Raw genomic sequence first — 14,570 nt, forward strand, 5'->3', positions numbered from 1 at the left:
AAAAAATCACGTAAGAAGTGGCCATGGATGGCCCTTTCCAGCAAATATGTAGAAGTAGGACCCATCTGTAAGCCTCCCGCAAATTACTACTTGGTATTTGGGGTTTCTCGTCGTCGTTTTTAATTGACATTTTAATCTCTCTTTCCAGGGTGGTTGCACAAAGAAGTGAAAAACAGTCCAAAAATGTCTTCACTGAAACTAAAAAAGCGGTGGTTTGTGCTCACCCACAATTCCTTGGATTACTATAAGAGCTCCGAGAAGAATGCTCTGAAATTGGGCACGTTGGTCCTCAATAGCCTCTGCTCGGTGGTGCCTCCGGACGAGAAGATCTTCAAAGAGACAGGTAACAGGGCCCCGTGTCCGTGACGAGCCTGGCTTTGCTCAGATCAAGGGAATGAGTTTGCTGCCTGGAGTGTGTGCCACGGTTTTTCCCCCAAAAGAAGCTCATTTCTTGTTGATTTATCTTCTGAGGCCATCGGTGGTTAGCTCTGTGGACACTTAGTATTGAACCCATAGTAAAGAAGTCCTGCTTAATTGAGTTGCACAGGTGTTCTTAGGACCACACAAAAACAAAGATTCTCCTATGGTGAGCTCTTTTCCATCCCTGTGTGGGTGAGAGTCCTGACACAGCCCAAGAAAGCTAAATCCTGACTGTCCCTGAGCTTATTAACCTAGAATAAAAAGCAGTCATGTTAGCTTAGTTTTATTCTTGTCAATATTATGAAAATATTTCTCGATTGAGTTTTGTTGAGTTTGTTGAGTTTTAGTTATGATTTTGTGCTTTTAATTTTTTAAGTTTTTTTTATTTGAGAGCGCACATGAGCAGGGGGGCGGGACAGAGGGAGAGGGAGAAGAAGTCTCCCCACTGAGCAAGGAGCCGGATCTGGGGCTTGATCGCAGGACCCTGGGATCATGACCCGAGCCAAAGACAGACACTTAACCGACTGAGCCACCCAGGTGCCCCGATTTTATGCTTTTTTAAATATAGCTCCTCTGTTCCAAATGACCGCTTGTTTCAGGACACACACACTGCTTGCTTAGCAGAAGTGCTTTCTTCTCAAGGGAGAGGCTAAGGAAAGGAAACCAACAGGAAGGGAGAAGGAGCGTCAGAGAGGGAGGGGAAGCGTTGTCACTCTGGTTCCAGACCCGTGAAAGTGACTTAGTTTCTGCCTATTTTTCTTTCAGAGCAAATGTTACCATTTATTTATTTTTAAAGATTTTTTTTCTTTATTATTATGTATTTGAGACAGAGAGAGGGCGCGAGCGCAAGCAGGGAGAGCGGCAGGCAGAGGGAGAGGGAGAAGCAGGCTCCACGCGAGCAGGGGAGCCGGACGTGGGGCTCCATCCCAGGACCCCGGGATCGTGACCTGAGCCGAAGGCAGACGCTTAACCCGCTGAGCCGCCCAGGCGCCCCTGTTTTACCACTGATACATTTAATCCCGGGTTTCATTGTTTTATGTTTATCTTTGCATCTCAACCCGAAGCTCCTCGTGTGGGTGGGTAGGTGGGTTACCTCGCACACTTGGGAATTCAGCGAGAATTGTTGAATTGCTTAACGAGAAGGGCTCCGAACGCCCGCTTGCCCGCTTGCTGGGTTGCGGGGTTGCCAGGTTGCCGGGTTGCCCGGTTGCCCAGTTGCCGGGTTGAGGGGTTGCCGGGTTGCCCGGTTGCCGGGTTGAGGGATTGCCGGGTTGCCTGGTTGCCAGGTTGAGGGGTTGCCGGGTTGCCCATTGCGGGGTTGCCGGTTGCGGGGTTCCCGGGTTGAGGGGTTGCCCGGTTGAGGGGTTGCCCGGTTGCGGGGTTGCCGGGTTGCCGGGTTGAGGGGTTGCCGGGTTGCCCGGTTGACAGGTTGCCGGGTTGAGGGGTTGCCCGGTTCCCGGGTTGAGGGGTTGCCCGGTTGAGGGGTTGCCCGGTTGCGGGGTTGCCGGGTTGCCCGGTTGCGGGGTTGCCGGGTTGCCCGGTTGCGGGGTTGCCGGGTTGCCCGGTTGACAGGTTGCCGGGTTGAGGGGTTGCCGGGTTGCGGGGTTGCCCAGTTGCCGGGTTGAGGGGTTGCCGGGTTGCCCGGTTGCGGGGTGGCCGGGGGGCGCGCCCCCGTGCGGGGGGTGACGCGCTGTGCGTGCGCTCTTCTGCAGGCTACTGGAACGTCACCGTGTACGGTCGCAAGCACTGCTACCGGCTCTATACCAAGCTGCTCAACGAGGCCACCAGGTGGTCCAGCGCCATCCAGAATGTGACGGACACCAAGGCCCCGATCGACACCCCCACCCAGCAACTGATTCAGGACATCAAGGTACGGCGGACCCGAGCTCAAGGGCTGGGTCACGGTAGCTCGCGGGTTCCCCCCCACCCCCCCTTGGAACATTGGGACGTCGGTCAAGCTCCATTTTTATTCCGTCACCAAAACTAACTTTTGATTAATTTTCTGTTAGAATATCACGGCTTTTAGAAATCGAAATGTGAGTGCTTAGGTGAAATTTGACACTAGAAGTACTTTGTCTTCAGGGAGGCGTCAGATGTTGCTGCCGAGGCAAACCCGGATGTTAGATGGCCTGTGGTTGGGGTGTGGGCTCCCCATCCCAGGGACATGGTGTGATCTGTGTGGGGATGACCTGCTGCCACGGGATGCCCTTGAGCCCTGGGGTGGGGACCTTCTCAGAGCAACACAGTGATTCTCCTCTTACTGTACAGTGACCGGACCACACAGCGGGGGTCACCAGCAGCCTGGATTGGTCTAGAAAACTTGGAATCTTTATAGGCACCTCCAAACTCACAGGAAGCTTCCAAGTCTCTGGACCAACATTGACATTGTTAAATTGTAATTTCGTTTCATAAAGATGAATTGCTCAGGGAGTATACATTGAACGGATGATTACATGGCAGCCATGCACAGAGATGCCACACTCATTTTTCAGGAATGGAAACAGAGACGTGGAATATTCTGGTTGCGTTGTTCACGTAGCTGGTCAGTCCCTGATGCAGAACCAGGTCAAGGGGATTATTTTTACTGCTGTTCCTCTTGGTTACCATCAGATAGATTCCCAATACCAAGCAAAGAGCTGGAATAGTGACAGAAAAGATTTGAGAATGCTAGCAAGACAGGTGTTTACTGATCTACATCAAAGGAAATTAGCTCATCAGATCCAGGAGGCCAGCTAGATTTCACGGAGGTGGGAGAGGGTCTAATATGTCCATAGGATATCATTTCCCACTGAATTCAAGTCTGCCTGTGGATTCCAAAGTGGTGTGTTTTCTGGGTATTTGGAGCTAAATTCCACGAAATCAGATATTCTCCAAAACTCTGCAGAGCTTTCCATGAAACCCAGGATGCTAAATACTAGCAATTTCATTTTTAGCATTAAAAAAAATTTGAAGGTTTTTTTGAGAAAGCGAAAACACATCACTGAACTTTCTCTTCAAAGCTGTGTCTTCTCTATTCCTATGTTCTCTAATTTGAAATCTGTCATTAAAAGAGTAATAGAATTTTCCAAATATGAAACAGTCCTTTTTAAAAAATTAGGTTGCCCTAATTAAGCCCATATAGAATTGTTGAAATAAAGTTTTTTTTTTTTTCCTGGCTTTCAATTGGGTGTTATTAAAAAAAAGTTTCATAGTGGAAATTACCACAATAGAATGATTCGTTACCTCTCCTCCAACTTTTCTGTTTGTTTAACGTTCTAAAAGGACTTTGCCTTTTTCGAATCCCAAATTAACATTTTAGGAGCATAAGTACATGATGAATTTCTACGAAGGGATCTCTTAAATTTCAGGAAAGAGGTTAGGCATGTTGAACAGTCTCTCTAATAACATATCAACATGTGTAATTTTCAGGTGTAGAGAAAATACAGAAGATCAAGTAAAGAACGAAAACAATGTTTTAAGCAAATTATAGATGAAAATACATGGCTTGCTAAAATGTTTGATGGCTAAATAGCAAAAGAACTTTAATTCTTTGAAGTATATATAATCTCCAGGAGAAAATATATACACATGAAATGAAGAGAATGAGCTGTGTGTGAGAAAAATGTGATTTGTGATTTGTCTTCAAACGGATTATGGGTATCTTCGTGCTTGAAATTTTTTTTTTAAGATTTATTTGAGAGAGAGACTGCACGGGCAGAGGGAGGGGGAGAGGGGGAGGGAGAAGCAGACTCCCCACTGAGTACAGAGCCAGACTCTGGGGTCGAGCTCACAACTTTGAGATCATGACCTGAGCCAAAACCAAGAGACGGATGCTTAACCAACGGAGCCACCCAGGTCCCCCTAAATTATTACTATTTTTAAGTAGGCTGCATGCCTAGCATGATGCCCAGCATGGAACCCAGCGCGGGGCTTGAACTCACGACGCTGAGATCAAGACCTGAGCTGAGATGAAGAGTAGGATGCTTAACCAACCACCCAGGTGCCTCCGTGCTTGAAATTATTAATGCTAGATTCTCTAGTATCTCATGGATGCTTTAGACGCTGGAGAATGTTCATGTGTGGGAGAACACATGCTGGGGCACCTGGGTGGCTCAGTCGGTTAAGCTCCTACTCTCTTGATTTCAGCTCAGGTCATGACCTCAGGGTTGTGAGATCGAGCCCATGTTGGCTCCACTCTGGGCATGGAGTCAGCTTGAGATTCTCTTCCTCCACCCCTCCCCACCTGCTCGTGCTCTAGAAAAATTTTAGGAAAAAATACAGATGCTTTTGTTCTTGTACACATGCGTGTTTTGGATAAGCTTGCCTGCTTGACCGGGTCCTCTGTTTTCAAGGAGAACTGCCTGAACTCCGATGTGGTGGAGCAGATTTACAAGCGGAACCCCATCCTCCGCCACACGCACCACCCCCTGCACTCCCCGCTGCTGCCCCTGCCCTACGGAGACATAAACCTGAACTGTGAGTGCCCAGCCCCTCCCATACTCCGCGGTGGACACGATTCTGTTCGCCCTCGTCACTCCTTAGCTCGGTCACGTAGCGTTGTTGTCTGTGGCGATGCATGCACTGTTGAACTAAAAGAACAATTTTAGAGGGAGGCAGGAAATGCCAGCCCTCCTGCAAACTCAGAGTCGCCTGAATTTACTAGAGAACCAGCTCCTGAGAGTCTTACATTACAAATCGGGAACCTGTTTGGCAACCGACCAACTTTTTAAGCAAGCATTTTGTAGAATAAAATAGTTCAGTTATGTAACAAATCAGCATAACTTGCCCACCTCTGTGTTTTGACAGCGTTGTTCGCCTGAGTCGAAGGTTCAGGGAACGTGGCGAGCACCGCGTCACGAAGCTGCCGTCTGTCCCCATTCCTTCCCCTTGGGTTTGTGCTGCTCAGATTGTAGCATGTCCAGGCCTTGCATCTAAAGGCTTCTGTGTGTGTGCTTCTCCTAGTGCTCAAAGACAAAGGCTACACCACCCTTCAGGATGAAGCCATCAAGATCTTCAATTCCCTCCAGCAGCTGGAAGCCATGTCTGACCCCATCCCCATAATCCAGGGCATCCTGCAGACGGGGCACGACCTCCGCCCTCTGCGGGACGAGCTGTTCTGCCAGCTCATCAAGCAGACCAACAAAGTGCCCCATCCGGGCAGCGTGGGCAACCTCTGCAGCTGGCAGATCCTGACGTGTCTGAGCTGCACCTTCTTGCCGAGCCGGGGGATCCTGAAGTACCTCCGCTTCCATCTGAGAAGGTACGAGACAGCCCGATCCAGGCGCTCACTCAGGTGCTGTGCGGCCCCGTGGCTCGGAGGAAGAGGACGGGAAACAAGACGCCTAGTGTGGTCGCACTCGTGGGTCCCTTGAACCAGCCAACACAGGGTCGCGGTGTCCTCTCTAAGCCAAGCCACACAAGGCTGTGGCGGGGACCAGGTCCCTTTCAGTGTAGTGTCCTAACGTCTAAGATGTGGAGTCCATTTAATTACCACCACCTGTATAAATGGCGGCGGGGCGGGGGGAAGCCTGGATATTTGGATCCAGATCAAATAGGTAGAAACATTCTGATTCAGACTGACGACCCATGGAAAAAAGATTTTCATCCAATGGTATGAGACATGGCTCTCAGCAAGCCTGCAGCTGCTCCCCATCCAACCCTGGCTCACTGGGATTTTTTTTTTTTTTTTTTTTTATTGTTTGCATTTAAACAAAACCTGCACAGAAAGTGGCTGGTGTTTGCTCTGCACCCTGGGGGGCCCCCTCGGTGCCTTCGTGGGCAGCGCGCTGAAAGCATCGGGCTCCCAGACGCCAGCCAGCCTCAGTCTAGCAATTAACAGTGAAGTGTTTGTCTCCTAGGATACGGGAACAGTTTCCAGGAACCGAGATGGAAAAATACTCCCTCTTCATTTATGAATCTCTCAAGAAAACCAAATGCAGAGAGTTTGTGCCTTCCCGAGATGAAATAGAAGCTCTGATCCATAGGCAGGAAATGACGTCCACAGTGTATTGCCACGGGGGAGGCTCCTGCAAGATTACCATCAACTCCCACACCACAGCCGGGGAGGTGAGGGAGAAGCCCCTGTCTGATACCTAACTGCGATGCACACAAGTCAGGAAAGTTGTACACGGTTAGGGGGGCTACCGTGTAGTTGTGACGTGCATAGTGTAGCAGCTCAATAAACAAGATGGAACCTACACCCAAACTCACGTATCGAGATAAAAATATGTATCAAAAATGAGTAGAAACACAAAAATTAAGCTGGTGCCAAAAGAGCTGAGACCTAATCCTGCTAATGTAAGAAGCAGGTGCGTGTGGGTTTATCATAGCATCTCTCCAATAAGGGGTCTCTGTTTGCCATGCAAATATCTACAATGATGTGTCAGATGAGCACATTTTTTTTTCCTTTTTTAAAATTGAAATTTAGCATTCTAAAACCAATTGGCTAAAAGGAGTAGGGCAATAAAATCCAGAGAAGCTTCTGGCATGGAAAGGAGAAACATCGGTGGAAGCCATTGTTTCTTGGAAGTTGATGAATGTATCCGATGAAAGAGAGGGCTTCAGTTTTTGTGTGCCTTTCCTGCTAGTGTGGGTTTGCGAGAACTTTGCCTGGTGTCTGTCTCTACCAGTGGGCAAAATGTTCTGCATTCTTTTTTTTTTTTTTTTTTTTTACAAAGACAAGAGAAATCTGATTTCTAGGGAACAATGGAAAAACAGCACTTTTGAAATTCTATGTGACCACACATGACAGTGGGGGGAGCTGCTTGGACCCTCGCGTGTCGGCAGCTCGCTGGGGGCTCTGGTGAGAAGGCACATTCCAGAACCACGTGCTGGAAGCTGAAGACCTCGGGGTGTATCTTGCAGGTGGTGGAGAAGCTGATCAGAGGCCTGGCCATGGAGGACAGCAGAAACATGTTTGCCTTGTTTGAGTACAACGGAAGCGTCGATAAAGCCATTGAAAGCCGAACCATCGTAGCGGACGTGTTAGCAAAGTTTGAAAAGTAAGTTCCTTCTCCCTGGAGTGCCAGCAGATGAAATAAATTAAGAGCAAGAGTTGAGGATCTGAATTTCCATTCGTTTTTGGCTTCAGTGTGCATTTGAGTTCCTATTCTTTTACTTGTGTTGAGGCACGTTCAATTTTTCATCTCCCCCTGCTGCCTGTTTTTCTTAATTCCTAGATAAAGCCCGTCTCAAGTAAGATTCAGCTCGCCATTGTTTTTTTACCCCATTCGTTCAATCCCCTGTTGTACACACTGCCTTGGAATTTCCTGATTCTAGGCTTTTCACTTGTCATTGGCTTCGAAACGGGGCCAGCAGACACAAGCAAACTCATACACTCTTCAAACTGCATTTTATATCTCACGCACCTGTGATATTCGATCTAGGACTTTCTTATCCCCTAAGTAGCACAAAAGATATTCCTGTTCAATATAAGCACAGCCTCCATAATATTCGTGCTGATTTTTGTAAATATTGTCGTTTATTTGAGGGTTAGTAAAGGGAATGAAGATAGAGCCTTTGTTTCTTTTCTGGCTATGGATTCAGCATAACGTTTAGCCAGTACTAATTTGCCTGGGGCCTGCAGAAAATCCTTTTTAGCACAGTGTAATTGAAGGCTGCCCATTTGTTGTCTTAAAGTGAGACCAAAATGAAAGTGTGTTTTTCACTTCTGGCCAAATACAGTTAGTAAAGAATGAGTCATCTAAAGTCAATTCCTTGTGGCACCGAAAGGCCATTTCTCTTGCTTTCTGAACCTCCCTTGCCTTCTGTCCGTAGGCTGGCTGCCACATCAGAGGTGGGGGACCTGCCCTGGAAATTCTACTTCAAACTTTACTGCTTCCTGGACACAGACAACGTGCCAAAAGACAGCGTGGAATTTGCGTTTATGTTTGAACAGGTAGAAGAACTTTCAGAAACGGATTCCTCTGCTGGGGAACAGGGGTGAAACCTGTTCACACTCTTCTTAAGTTCGTGGTTGGTCCGGAGGGGTGAGGCATGGCGGTACATTTCCCAGCATGCCCGAGGCGGCTGCTCCTTCATGCATCTCTAGAACGAAACCACAACACATGCTGTCTGAGGTCCTGTGCCAAGACCTGTTCTAGCTGGGAGGAGAGAGACATTAAGGGATAAAATATGTGTTAGATGCCGTCTGTGCTGGGGAGAGATTTCAAGCAGCAAAGCAGGGGAGGGTACAGTTGTCAGGGAAGGTGACATTTGGAGGGAGATGCTGATGGATTTTGGGTCACACACCCCTAACATTGCTGCCTCCTTTCAGGCCCACGAAGCGGTTATCCGCGGCCACTACCCAGCCCCCGAAGAGAACCTGCAGGTCCTTGCTGCCTTGCGGCTCCAGTACCTGCAGGGGGACTACTCGCTGCACGCCTCCGTGCCGCCCCTCGAGGACATCTACTCCCTGCAGAGACTGAAGGCCCGCATTAGCCAGTCCACCAAAAGCTTCACCCCATGCGAGCGGCTGGAGAAGAGGCGGACGAGCTTCCTGGAGGGGACACTGAGGCGCAGCTTCCGGACAGGGTCTGTCGTCCGGCAGAAGGTCGAGGAGGAACAGATGCTGGACATGTGGATCAAGGAGGAGGTCTCCTCGGCTCGGGCCAGTATCATTGACAAATGGAAGAAGCTGCAGGGAATGGGCCAGGAACAGGCCATGGCCAAGTACATGGCCTTGATCAAGGAGTGGCCAGGCTACGGGTCGACGCTCTTCGATGTAGAGGTGAGGACTGACGGCTGCTTCTCGTTAGTGCGGCCGTGGCCAAGTACATAGGGCGGGACGACAAGATAGAACCTTTGCTCTCTAGCCCCTTTTGTTAGAGCAACACCCCCACCCCCCATGCTTTACCATTAGCACACCCTCTCATCCACCAAAAGTTTTTTCCTCTCTTGTAGTAAATGCTTCCACTGTATTAGGAGTGAATGGAAAATTAAGAGGTCACCTATTCTTAAGTAACTTCTTTCTTACTAAAGCCACAGATCGATCCAATTAACAAGTGCTGGTAAAAATCATTTAAAATTAAAAAAAATTTTTTTTAGAATTATGTACATGAAATTAGAAACTTCGGATACAGTTGACCCTTGAACAATGCAGTTGAAAATCCATGAATAACTTTTGACTTCCTAAAGTGTAACTACGAATAGCCTGCTCTTGACCGAAAGCCTGACCAATAACGTAAACACTCAACACATATTTTGCATGTTACATGTTACATACATACTGTATTCTTACACGAGAGCTAGAGAAAAGAATATTGAGAGAATCCTAAGGAAGAGAAAATACATTTACAGCCCTCTACTGTATTAAAAAAAAGAAATCCACCTGTCAGTGGACCCTCGAAGTTCAAACCCATGTTGTCAAGGGTCAGCTATACCTGGATTTTACATTTAGTTCTTTCCCCATGAATATCTGTTTGCAGGGAAGAATTTTTTTCACAAATGGAATTTAGCCATTAGCGGTAACCCATACTGATTCATATCCCCCCCTTTTTTTAAGTAGACCATTTATTTATTGTTAAAGGTTTTATTTATTCATCTGTCAGAGAGCACAATTGGGAGGAGCAGTGGGCAGAGGGAGAAGCAGACTCCCACTGAGCAGGGAGCCCGATGCGGGACTCATCCCAGGACCCTGGGATCATGACCTGAGCCGAAGGCAGACGCTTCACCAACTGAGCCGCCCAGGCGCCCCTTAAGTAAACCATTTACTGAAAGGAAGTCTTACCAGTGCTCTAGATCAAGGCTTGGCAATCTGTGTGCCACATCCTGCCTGCCTTCTTTTATCACGATTTATTGGAACACAGCAATATTCCTTCCCGTCTCTGCCTCCTCCGGCTGCTTTCACACTAACATAGCGGCATTGCGTAGCTGTTGACAAAGACCCCGTCCATGGCCCGTGACACCTAAAATATTGCCTCCCTGTCCCTTAACGGTTAAGTTTGCCAGCCCCTGGTCTAGATGAGCTTTCAGTTTTCTTCTCACAATCCCATTCAGCGTGTTTGGTATCTGATGCCTTTTAAATGAGGCTCTCTAAAAATCTAAGTATTGATTATATATTCCAAGATCCCTTCGTGGATTTTCATTGGATGCTATGTTTGGTTGCTGGGTTGGTTCAGTTAGGTTTGTTTCTAGGTGTAAATCAGGGGCTTTATACAACACCTCTTCTTCTCGGTGTCACTAATGTACATCCCTTGTACCCACTTCTCATCCCTGAATTGGGGCTCTTGCTTCCCAGCACCAATCCATGCAGGGAAGCCCGTCGTTAAACCAGTGACATTCCTGTTAACCTCCGTGCACACAAGAGGTCATTGCTGCCTCTTGTCAAGAATCCTGAGTGACTCAGTCAGTAAAGCATCTGCCTTGGCTCAGGTCATGGTCCCAGGGTCCTGGGATCGAATCCCACATCGGGCTCCCTGCTCAGCAGGGAGCCTGCTTCTCCCTCTGCCTGCCTCTCCCTCTGCCTCCCTCTTCCCCTGCTTGTGCTCTCTCTCTCCTTCTCTGACAAAATCTTAAAAAAAAAAAAAAAAAGAATCCTGTTTTCCAAGAGGAGCCAAACCGCTCAGCAGAGAGTGATTCTCTCTGAGAATTTTCCTCTGATACTAGATTTTGTATTGGAATAATGATCCAAAAAAAAAAAAAAAAGGATCGGAGGCAGAGCTAGGAATAGGAGACTGACTTCCGCTGCCGGGTTTGCTGGGGCAGCCGTTGTCAACTTCCCCCGGAGTAAGGTTATCAAAGGGTGGAGTCAAAGCCCGATGTCAGGATTCACCGATTGGGTTTTCCAAATGCCCGATATGGGTCAGCCAGTCAGAAATCAATCAGGCCTCCATGGGGAGACCACATGTCCTCTTTCGGTTCCCTGGGCACATGCACGTGTTGGATGCATACGGTGTTCTGCACAGAGTGCCTGACTCAGCCTCTCCCACATTCTCTGTTTCTTACTGCTTGCTGATGGGCCTCTGGTCCACAGTGCAGGGAAGGCGGCTTCCCCCAGGACCTCTGGCTGGGCGTCAGCGCGGATGCTGTGTCTGTGTACAAGCGTGGGGAGGGAAGACCGTTGGAAGTCTTCCAATACGAGCACATCCTCTCTTTCGGGGCGCCGCTGGCAAACACGTACAAAATCGTGGTCGACGAGAGGGAGCTGCTCTTTGAAACCAGTGAGGTAAGAAGGCAGCCACGGAAGTCATTTGTGGCCTTGACAAGAGAGAGAAACGCCCCATTTCCTGATGCCTTTGAGTAATTTTGGCTGTTTTGCTTTAAAACATGAAAATACAGCATGGTAGTCGCTTCCCAGCTGTCAGTGCCCCGAGGGCCAAAATCGAATCCTCCCAAATTTCTTCTCTACCTTTGCAGCCGAGAAATTTGGTTCCGTTCTACCAGTGGGTCTTACCCACGGAGGAAAGGAAATGATTTAGATGTCCAAAATATATATAGCGTGGCAAGGAAGCCTTGTGCCAATCAGCAGATGATGACGGCAGAGAACTGCAGCTGGAGGGAGCAAGGGGCATGACCGCCCGGGGCCTAGCGAATTCTGGCTCACAAAGTCACCCAAAAAAGAAGCCTCAGTGTGTGTGCCCTCTGCTCCAAAGCTTAAAATGTAATCCTCATCATGATAAACCCAAAAGCCTAGTGAGGGCTCCACTTAGGGAGCTTCCGGCAAGCAGAGGTAGAAAATGGAAATGAATGACCCACCAGCTTGGCTACTGCTGTAAAGTCCTGGGGAGGCGGCCAGGAGGGCGGGGGTGCGGGAGGCGGACTAGGCTAACGGGAGGGGAGCAGGGGCAAGGAAGGGGCTGGGCCTTTGACCGGAGGGTCCCAGGCGCCCGGCTGCCAGGCTTGGCCGACGCCAGTACACAGACGGAGCCACCGTGGGGGTCTCTGATGGTGCCTGGTGTGGTGCCGTGACCGTGCTAAGTGACGGGGGTGGGACTAAGAGGGAGGAGAGATGAGGGAAACAGAAGGCGGTCAGGACGCCCTAAGAGGGATGCAGGCCAGCAGGGGGGGGCAGCCCCCCGCCCCAGCCTCGCCCTGTGCTGCAGCTGCATCATGGGGCGGGGACGACACCGAGGAGCCAGTGTTTACCGGCTGTGATCGCGGGCTCGGTCGTTCGCCAGTATTTCAAGCGGGGATAGTAATCCCGGCCCTGGTGACTCCAACAGTGTCCTCAGGTGGGCTTGGTTTGCTTTAATGTGTAAAATCTGACAAGTGTACATCAGGCAGAATTGTCGTTTTCGCGTGAAAGCACCACCAGGTGGTGCCACGCTTCCCCTGCCCGCCGACGGGGAAGAGGGAAGAGCCGCTGAAGGTTCGGTCCGGGACAGAACCGGAGCCGTGGAGTCGCGCGGCTGGCTTCGGCCCGGCGACCGGCCCTCCCCGCCCTGCGCCCCCGCTGACCGCGCGCCCCTTCTGCTTCCCCCGGGCAGGTGGTGGACGTGGCCAAGCTCATGAAAGCCTACATCAGCATGATCGTGAAGAAACGCTACAGCACGTCGCGCTCCGTGAGCAGCCAGGGCAGCTCCAGGTGAAGGCGGGACGGAATCCCCGCGTCTCCAGCTTCGCGAGCGGCGGCCCTCTGGCCGGGCCGGCGCCTGCGCAGAGCCGGGTGAAGCCGCCCCGCCTCCCGGAAGCCCCTCGCCGGAGGGCGGGGCCTCCGAGGTCCTTCCGCCCTCTCAACTTCCGGGAGCCTGTATTAAGCGGTCAACCTTAACAGCCAGCCCCGTTTGGAAAGCTTTACTACTCCTAGATGTCACATGCCTTAAGAGAGAGAGGACAAACCCCCCTCCGCCTCCCCCCCGCCCCCGCCCCCGCCGCCAGAAGTGCCTTAACGTGTGGACCCAACACTAACTGACCTTAACTGCTACTGAAGGGAGATGCCCCCTCCTGCCATCTTGGGGGAGACTTAGAAAGCTTGGACGGGGAGGGGCGTTTATCCATCAATTCTGCACTAACCTCCCAGCCTGATGTCCCTACTTTGAGGGAAGGTGAGGGAGCGGGGAGGGGGGACAGAGGGAGCACAAGGGGACAGGATATTTTAGTCGGAGCGCTGCTGGCAGCCTTCCCTGTGGACGTAGATTAACTTCTTTTCTCTTTCACGTCTCTGTGCTTGCCTGTGCATGCATGTGTTCATAAACTCATCACTTTAATCATTGTCTCATGAGCATTAAAAGCAAAGGGAAAAGAGGATGTGCAATGGTGTAAACAGTCTGTCTGTATATTTTAATAGTTCAGAGTTCTAGTCTTCAATCGTTACTTTATAAGGTGGTTTTATTAACAGACCAGAATCTTGGATTTTCCTGTCTTTGCTGTATTTCGAAAACCACGTTTTGACTCCGTTTTGTTTTACGTGTAGCAAAGTCTGCACTCTGTCTGCTGTATTATAAACAGATATGCAGCCCATACAGATAATGGTATTTATAAACCACTCTGACTCCAATGCTGTTTTTAGAACTATATGAAGTCATTTTGGAGTCTTTAGTTTCTAAAAGATTTAAGTTAAAAAATTTCTTTGAAGGTGAGTTTGTATCGCTCCAGGTAGATGACCACATGACCACACTGGGTATGGTGGAAAGAAGCTTCATTCCCCAGGGGTATAATGTGCGAGCGAATCTTGAAAGGACCCTGACCATATAAATGCCGAGGCTTTAAGAAAATACATTTTATCCCAAGTTTATAATGATAGTCCAATAAGGTGCCTGTAAATAAATCAGCATTTGTGACCAGAAGAAAAATAATCTGGTCCTGGACTTTTATTTTTATATGGAAAAAAGTTGTAAAGACTTAGGCCAACTGAGTCTGCCCACAAAGAAAAAAAAAAATTGCCTTATCTTTCCTGGACAGCCCTGCGAAATCCTTGTTTGTTGGCTCAAAGAAAGTCTGACAATAAAAGATGTTAGCTATCTTGCAGTGTGTTTTCTTGAGCAGGGGGACCTGAAATACATCATGGGGTTGGAGTTTTTGTTGTTGGTTTGGTTTTAATGCTTTTGGCCTCAGTGTCAAAACTGTGTGTTTCGTAAGTTGATCACTAGGTCTTAAAGTGGACATGTAGACACACAGCACGACTCCAAGGAAGCAGAGAAGATAAAAGAAAGGATTCCATGAAACCCAGAAATCTAAGGCCTTGAAATGTGTGTTTATGTCAAATGGTCTCAGAGCCCCAAAACCTGTCTAAT

General features: G+C 49.2%; 1 protein-coding gene across 2 annotated transcripts in view; it reads left to right on the forward strand.

The window, feature by feature from the left end:
• MYO10 (myosin X) overlaps positions 1-14,299 on the forward strand; it is a 213,118-nt gene extending 198,819 nt beyond the window's left edge. For both annotated transcript variants that reach the window (XM_064596834.1, XM_045863206.3), the window contains exons 32-41: positions 149-343; positions 2,133-2,290; positions 4,752-4,875; positions 5,362-5,659; positions 6,258-6,465; positions 7,264-7,400; positions 8,176-8,296; positions 8,675-9,127; positions 11,372-11,563; positions 12,825-14,299. In XM_064596834.1, the coding sequence (XP_064452904.1) occupies positions 149-343; positions 2,133-2,290; positions 4,752-4,875; positions 5,362-5,659; positions 6,258-6,465; positions 7,264-7,400; positions 8,176-8,296; positions 8,675-9,127; positions 11,372-11,563; positions 12,825-12,926 (1,988 nt within the window). In that variant the 3' untranslated portion in view covers positions 12,927-14,299. The remainder of the gene's footprint in view (positions 1-148; positions 344-2,132; positions 2,291-4,751; positions 4,876-5,361; positions 5,660-6,257; positions 6,466-7,263; positions 7,401-8,175; positions 8,297-8,674; positions 9,128-11,371; positions 11,564-12,824) is intronic.
• The last annotated feature ends 271 nt before the right edge of the window (positions 14,300-14,570 follow it).

The sequence above is a fragment of the Mirounga angustirostris genome, unplaced genomic scaffold, assembly GCF_029215605.1.
Source record: "Mirounga angustirostris isolate CCGP_5_RB_7025 unplaced genomic scaffold, mMirAng1.0.hap1 SCAF_7, whole genome shotgun sequence".
NCBI classification, from domain to species: domain Eukaryota; kingdom Metazoa; phylum Chordata; class Mammalia; order Carnivora; family Phocidae; genus Mirounga; species Mirounga angustirostris.